Raw genomic sequence first — 8,036 nt, forward strand, 5'->3', positions numbered from 1 at the left:
TTAGAAATATTAAAATTTCTACTTTAATCTTTCATTTATTTATAAAAAAATAGCATTTTTGTTAAGTTTAAGAACAGTCATAATCATGTTAAACTGTAATATTTTAAGTTCACATGCAAGCAAAAAATTCATGTGCCGGGTCCGGGTCGATTTCGGGTTCCTGTGCACGAAGGGAGGTAAGTTCACGTGCAAGTAACCGGAGCCAACCCAGGCCGCGTAGCAGCGTAGGAAAATTCTTTCAAAAGCACCTCACGCGGTTTTGGAGCCAATTAAAACCCTTTGCAGTCAAGGTCTTCGAGCTCTTGTTCCTCTCCTGATCGAAATTCAACCCCTTGCTGCCGCTCTCCTGAGAATTCTCTTCAGGTGGATTACAGCTCCTGTTTCTTTGAATTGCTCTTCGTTTTGGATTGCTGCGGGCCATCTGAGGTCTTTTCCTGTTCGGAGGAGTGCTTGGTAAGAGTTTATCGACTCAATTTTCTTACTTTATTGTGTTTTGATTGGTTTTCGAAAGTTGGCTGGCTTCAAACTCCAGTCTTGATGGGTTTTGCAACTTTGAGGAATTGATTGGTGATTTTATTTTTGTAGCTTGCTGTACTCGAAGATCTATTCGAGGCTCTTTCAGTTTTTTTGTTAAATTTTTAATCCTGGATTCTTAAACCCTTAAAAGTTGGAATTTTGTAATGAAAGTTTACACCCCTAATGTTGTGATATGAAGATTATGATCCGATTAGATCATTTAACTTTAGGCTGATTCTTTGAGACATTGTTTAGTATGAGAGGTCTTTGAGACATTGTTAAAGCTACGTTGGGATTTGAGATTTCTTAAGTGCCTGCTGAGTTTATTTTATTCGAGCTGAATTCACCCTTCGTATTTCATAATGGAGTTGAAGAAGTATTGGAATCTCACACTTCATGATTTCATGAAATGGGTTTTAACATGTAAGATATCTACATTAGAATGAGTTTTTTTTTTTTGGATCTTTTATTAGTAACGCTTAGAAGATCTATCTGTTTGTTCAGCAAATATCTTATGCAGAACATTTGGAATTTGTAGTTATAATGTTTTCTTTACTCACAATGCTGAATGTTTAGCTTATTTCTGATATTTATAAATGTTTATACTCTGTGAAGTTGTTTAAGGGTCTGTTTTACCATGTGTTTGTGTTTCTCATCGGAAAAGTTTGATTTAGGCTTGCTGCATGATGCGAGTAATGCTATATTTACACTATTCTCTCATCTTTTGTGCTGTGTTTACTTTCAGTTTCATTTATCACAATTGTAGCAATAACTACAATCTAATATAAATCTTTAAGGGATTGAAAGTTTAGGCGGTTGACTACTTGCATCTGTCCATTTTATTGTCAATATTTTAGCTTATTGTAGGTAGGTGTGTAGGCAAACCAGTAAGCTTGCCAAACATATCAATTTACTTAGATAACTGAACAAGCTTGAATGTGAGTTACGAAGCTTGACCTGTAAATACAAGCTTGAATGGTTAATAGCTTGCTTATTTATTTTCGTTAATTCTAATTTCAATTTTATTTAATTTTTTTCATAAATATTTGAATATTAAAAAAGATTAAAAACATACTTGGAGAATGAAATTAATTTTTACGAACAGTTATGAAAAGTTGTGTTAGTTATAAGTTTGAGAGACCAGCAAATAACATATATTAGCATGGCCCTGATGAAAAAAGTATTAAAAAAAAAACTTTAAATGTATTTAAAAAATCATACCTCATTCAAACTCAGCTCAAGCACTATATGAAATAGGATGCCATGAAAGCCTTTTTAAACCTATCATCATTGAATATGATGAAATAAGTAATGCCTCCCTGAAGTTTTTAATCAATTTAGGAAAGGTATAAGGATTGGTCATTAGCTGATTTTTTAGCACTTTGTCACATTATCTGTCTGTTAATGAGAAAAGTGCTAAGTTATCTTTGCTGAAGACTTAGGTAGACATTGAGTTGCATGCTTGCCTGTCGGATTTGGTACTTTGTTTGCATGCTAATGTTTGTGTTTTGCCTGTTCCCTAAACTGCAGATTTCTGTTAAAATGGATGCTTTAAAGGCGGTTTCTCTGCCACCTGGTTTTGGCTTTCATCCAACAGATGTAGAGCTTATATCTCACTACCTTAAGAGAAAAAACTTAGGCCTAAAGGTTGACTTGGAAGTGATTCCAGAGTTAGATATATATAAGCGCGAGCCTTGGGATTTACCTGGTAATTATTCTGCTGATTCTTGTGCATTTAAAGTACATTACAAACTGCCTATTTTATGACTTGTGTTTAATTCCATGGAATCTCATCATTTATATCTCATTCCCAGCATGTTGTCAGATCCCCACCAGAGACAGCAAGTGGCACTTCTTCACCTCTCGCGATAGAAAGTATCCAAATGGTACACGCGCAAATAGAGCCACGGAAGCAGGCTATTGGAAGTCCACTGGTAAGGATCGAAACATCAGATTCCACAATCAGGTTATAGGAACCAAGAAGACACTAGTTTTCCATGAAGGCAGGCCACCCTATGGAAAGCGCACAGACTGGATCATGCATGAATACTACATGGATGAAAAAGAGTGCAAGAAAACTCCTGGAATGTTGGTAATCTTCCACCATTATTTTCTTGATAGTTATTAGCCTGTGCCTTTCTTTAGATCTAGATTACCAATGATCAAAGTTATATATGGAAGCTTTGCTATTTGATAGAAGTTGCAGATAGAACTAAAAACTGCATTTTGGAACATTGGGAATTGCTTACCTTGAACTGTAGACCTCTCATTTATGTACTCTACTATATTTTGTTGCAGGATACCTATGTCCTGTGTCGTGTTACGAAAAGGGATGGCTTTGTAGTCGAAGGAGAGAATGTGTCTGCCCGGTCTGAAGACATTGATGGTCAAAAATTTGTGAAAGACTTGGATTCATCTCAGCACGAGGGAGTGCAACAAGATAAATCAAGCCCGTCTGAGAGTACAGAAGACCTGGACTCATGGCTCAATGAGCTGATTGATCCCAACTTTGATGGATCTGTTGATTTCTACTGCTTAACTGAACTTCCTTCCTCTGTAGAGCCAGCGACAGAACTACAAGTATGGCCAGACTCTTATTACTGTTGTAAAGTGTGCGTCATTCACTTGCCAATGGCCTATGCGAAACTTATGAAAATATATAGAAAAAGACTAATTATGATCAAATCAAATCACAAATAAAAAAATATTTTCTTATTTAATCCGTTGCACAAAATTTTGCAGTTAGGAGCCTATTAAAATGGAATAATATGTCAAAAACTGGGGTGTGAAATGGTTCCACCTAGAGTTTGCTAAAAGAATGGATCAACATATTAATCATTCTTATAGGATTTCCCACTAAATAAGTTGGACAGTTCTTTTTGAGCATTTCATGACAATGGTAATAGCTCTAATGACAAGGTGCGGGGAGCTGTAGGCACAATTATTATAATCTGTACTAAAGAGTACCTTAATAATTAGTTCATGGCTCAAAATGTTTTCATTTTAGCTGAAATTTGCCAAACATTACAATAATTGCATAATTCACAGAAATAGAATTGCTTAGATCGTCATTTAAGTTACACCAGTGGATATGTAAATTTTGTCTAATTCTTTATTTCCTCAGGCTTCACAGACTAGAGTCAGTAATCTAATTCCGAAGGATGAGCCATTGGACTTTGGTTTCCTGCCAGAAGATATTTTGGGAATCCTGAAGGACGACTTAATCGTCATGCCTGAGATTACCGAATTGTTGGCTGTTGATCACAGTCCCACAATATCCCTCAACCAGCAAAGAAACTTTGGCGCTGAAGATTTCAAAAAAGAGATGCCTAATCTTTCGCAAAACTCCAACTTTATACAGATAAGAGAACGCCACGAACGTCCTGTAGCTGACACTTTTCCCCACCGTGTCAAGCTTGTTCGAACCAATAAGATGGAATCAAGGAACAGCTCAGCTGTTCGCCAGACCATCAAATGTGCACAAGTTGACCATTGCATCAGTGCAAACAGCAAGCTGAAGCATCCAACGAAGTTGGAAGTGAAGGACGAGACATCACGCAAAGAATCAAAACAGAATTACAATAGAATCAAAGCTGGCATCGACTGCTATTTTCTGCGTGCTTGCATGATTGGAGCTGCAGGTTTGATCATCTACTTTCTGTTCCGTGATGCTGTTCATATCTCAGGGAACTTCCCTGTTCTTGAATTGTAGATTACTGTGTTGAAAAATAGTTTATGGCATTCACATATAGGTTCTCGACTCACCAGTGTAGTTCATTGTCAATTTGACATGGTAGGCTTGCGTTGTTCTGTTGACAGTCATCCACTGTTTTTGCTTTGAGTTTTTTTGTACAGTATAAATTTGAATATTTTCTGGTTCCTCCATGGTTTACTAGCAGCTGGAGGGGTTATGGTTTATGTAATTAATATATATTTAATATTATCATAATCATGATTATGATGAATAATTTATTTGTTTAGATCTTCTGTGAGTATTTGTCTTTTTAATACTTACAGATTTGTATTAAGTATTGATTTTAGTGGATCTATAAATTGTTTTTCTTCTCTGCTTTAGAGGTTGTATAAAGTTACTTGTAGAGCCCTGGTCTTTTTGAGGTACTACTAAAAGAAGAATGCCATGTTTAATAGTTGACAATAATTTTTGGCTTGTAGTTGCAAAGTTTTAAAGATTTGTTTGTTATTTGGTAAGAAAACTGTTATGTGAGGGTGTATTTATTTGTTAAATGAGTTGATTTTGTTTGAAGGTAGAGCAAGATGTTCTAAATCATAGTTATCTTGCCTTTGTATTCGTTATGTTTGCTCATAAATAGGCATAAGTTTTCAATGAATAAAGCTCAATACATGCACACACACGTCTCTTTGGGTGTGATTGACCCCATGGTGAAATTCCATCACTTAAGGAACCTAGAGGGAGAAAGAAGGATAGTCCTACAGGCATTGCACCTCCTTAGCTATTAAGATCTTCTAGGTAGAAAGTGTGTTCTATTCTTCAGCGAGATGAATTGAGATTTTCTCTATCATTTATTTTACTTACATAAGTTTTTAAATTATGTGTTTTTTGTTCTCTTGTCAATTTGCATCAAAATTATATTAATTATTTTATTTAATACTTTTTTTTAATCCCAATTCACCCTCACTCTATCACAACCCAACCCAATAAGACCCACAAACGAAACAAGTCCTTTCATATTGACTTGTGACAGTCCAACCCAAGATTGGAGGTATAAGAAACTTTTCAAAATTTTCTTCCAATAATATCTAGAAAACAAACAACAGGTCATAGAAAATGATAACACTTCTCTACGGAAAAGAATCAACAATTATCTCAGAGCATCTCATTAGCCTCTCAGAAAATGATAACACTTCTATCTAAAAGTACAACAAGCTGTTGAGCACACTTGATCAAAATAGTAAACTATCTCATACTGCATCATAGCCATATTCCCCCAAACCAACCTCAAAAACATCTCCTACATTTATTGTTGAGTGGACGGAGGCACAAACTAGATTCTAAATGCATTAGCAAATTCTTTCCAACCAATCAAAGAATCCAGCCTCCCATAAAATTTCTTCTGCTGATGGTTAATTACCAGTGTTCAACCTCATCATCTCACAAAAATATGGGCAAAGGTACTCTCCTCTCAAAAGAAAATTGCATATCATCAAAGTCTTCTCCAGTCTCATCAACCAATCATTTATAGCTCCAGGCTTAACTGTAACCTTCTATCTCAAAGGATTCAATCTCAGAAGTATCTGCAAATACTGACTTACATCCTCAGTCCTACCAAAAGAACTCCTACTATGGGCCTCGCCCATTAATTGAGCCACCAAACCAGCAAATTGTGACATCATATCAGAACCAATAACAAGGGTTGTACTAACTATTGGTGCAATCTGGCTTGCACTCTACCCATCATTCATATCATGCTAAAGTTGATCCATCATAACTCATAGATCACACACAACAACTGATACATGCATATAAATAACAAAATACAATGAATGCATGACATTACCCAAAATGACCTTACTTGACTTTTAGATCAATTTTTATAACTCTATTTTACAATCCATTTTTTCAAAAACATTGCTCTGATACAAAAAAGAAAGAATGTCACAACCAAACCCGATAAGACCTACAAGTTCTATAGTGTTGGCTTGCAATAGACCAATCCAAAATTGGAGTTTTGAGAAACTCTTCAAATATTTCTTTCAATAATACCTAAAAAATAAATAACAAATCATATAGCTGCTAATAACTTCCAATATATAGAAAATAACTCATCCAAAAAATTCTCTCATTCTCATCAAAATGTATGTATATAACATTTATGCTACAATATATGACTATTGACTAAAATATATAACAAGATAATTTAAACAACTAGTCATGACTGTATAAAATTAGAAAAGAATTAGCTATGCACTAGATAGACTTAGAAATTTAGTCCCAGCTACTCAACTGAACCTTTACCCCTACCCTGACCTGAAAATAAAATGTACAACATAAAATGCGCTAACACAGCTCAACAGATCACATTCTCTTAAATCATTTTTTAATAATTACAAAAGAAATGACTAAAATAAAACAATTATTCCAATCTTAATAATATATGTATTTTAGAGTTGTGCCAAAACAAAATAAACTTTTATAGATAACTAAATAAATTACAAATTTTAGAGTGCAATATACTGAATAGAATGTAAATAAATATATATTATAGAGCAACAAGTAAGAAAACCCTGGCCTTTATATCTCTCAAGAAGAACTCCATACTCTTATGCCTCCCATTCAAAACTTCAGGCTCTTAGGCCTCAAAGTGCTTTCAACACATTTAGAAATTTCAAAATAGAACTCTGTAGATATATAATTGAACTCTGAAACAAAACTCCCATCGAATTCCTTAGGTTCAGACATAATATCAGACAAAGATGCAGAATTACGTTAGCTATGTCATATGATAATGCAGTAAGCGGTTAAACATAAATTGGAACTATTAATATAATTTTCAGAAATTTATCCTAAGGGCGTTTTAGTAGTCCTGCATATAACAATATAGCTAAAATTTGCTGACTCAAAATTCTACAAAATTACAAGAAATTTTACACAACTATGTTTTGGTACTTTAATTATTCGACAGTACTACTTTTTAATGTCTGAATATTTTCCTACAATTTTTTTTTAAAAAATTGTGTTTAAAAAATATCCAGCAAAAATTTTACCAAAATTTATTTAAATGTCCAAAATTACATTTTCTACAACATACCATAAGTTACATGATGAAAACTTTCCTGTTCAAAAGTTATATTGATCTGAACATGGAAAAAATATATTTAAAACCAGAAAAATCTCAAAAGTCAAATTATAAAAATTTGGGATAAACAAAAATACAACCTATCTCGAGCTGGACAACTTTTAAAATTATGTCGTCAAAGTAAAATGACTCAAAGCGACTCGAAATTAACTTTCTCTCTCTAGAATTCCTCCTCTCTCTTTACTCGTCAGCTTCTAAGGGAAGCAATGACCCCCCAATACATGCACACACACGTCTCTTTGGGTGTGATTGACCCCATGGTGAAATTCCATCACTTAAGGAACCTAGAGGGAGCAAGAATGATAGTCCTAAAGGCATTGCACCTCCTTAGCCATTAGGGTCTTCTAGGTAGAAAGTGTGTCCTATTCTTCAGCAAAATGAATTGAGATTTTCTTTATCATTTATTTTACTTACATAAGTTTTTAAATTATGTGTTTGTTTGTTCTCTTGTCAATTTGCATCAAAATTATATTAATTATTTTGTTTAATATATATTTTTTAATCCCAATTCACCCTCACTCTATCACAACCCAACCCAATAAGACCCATAGACGAAACAAGTCCTTTCATATTGACTTGTGATAGTCCAACCCAAGATTGGAGGTATGAGAAACTTTTCAGAATTTTCTTCCAATAATATCTAGAAAACAAACAACTGACATAGAAAATTATAACACTTCTCTA

The 8,036-nt window shown here is 34.2% G+C and overlaps 1 protein-coding gene across 1 annotated transcript; it reads left to right on the forward strand.

Moving 5' to 3' along the window:
- Positions 1 to 264: 264 nt before the first annotated feature.
- LOC110097330 (NAC domain-containing protein 71-like) lies at positions 265 to 4,496 on the forward strand. The gene is made up of 5 exons (XM_020823627.2): positions 265 to 453; positions 2,047 to 2,224; positions 2,331 to 2,608; positions 2,815 to 3,096; positions 3,641 to 4,496. Exons 2-5 carry the CDS (start codon positions 2,059 to 2,061, stop codon positions 4,226 to 4,228), a joined length of 1,314 nt encoding a protein of 437 aa, XP_020679286.1. The 5' UTR covers positions 265 to 453; positions 2,047 to 2,058; the 3' UTR covers positions 4,229 to 4,496.
- Positions 4,497 to 8,036: the final 3,540 nt, after the last annotated feature.

Source organism: Dendrobium catenatum, unplaced genomic scaffold (genome assembly GCF_001605985.2).
Source record: "Dendrobium catenatum unplaced genomic scaffold, ASM160598v2 fragScaff_scaffold_1310, whole genome shotgun sequence".
In the NCBI taxonomy this organism is placed as follows: Eukaryota; Viridiplantae; Streptophyta; class Magnoliopsida; order Asparagales; family Orchidaceae; genus Dendrobium; species Dendrobium catenatum.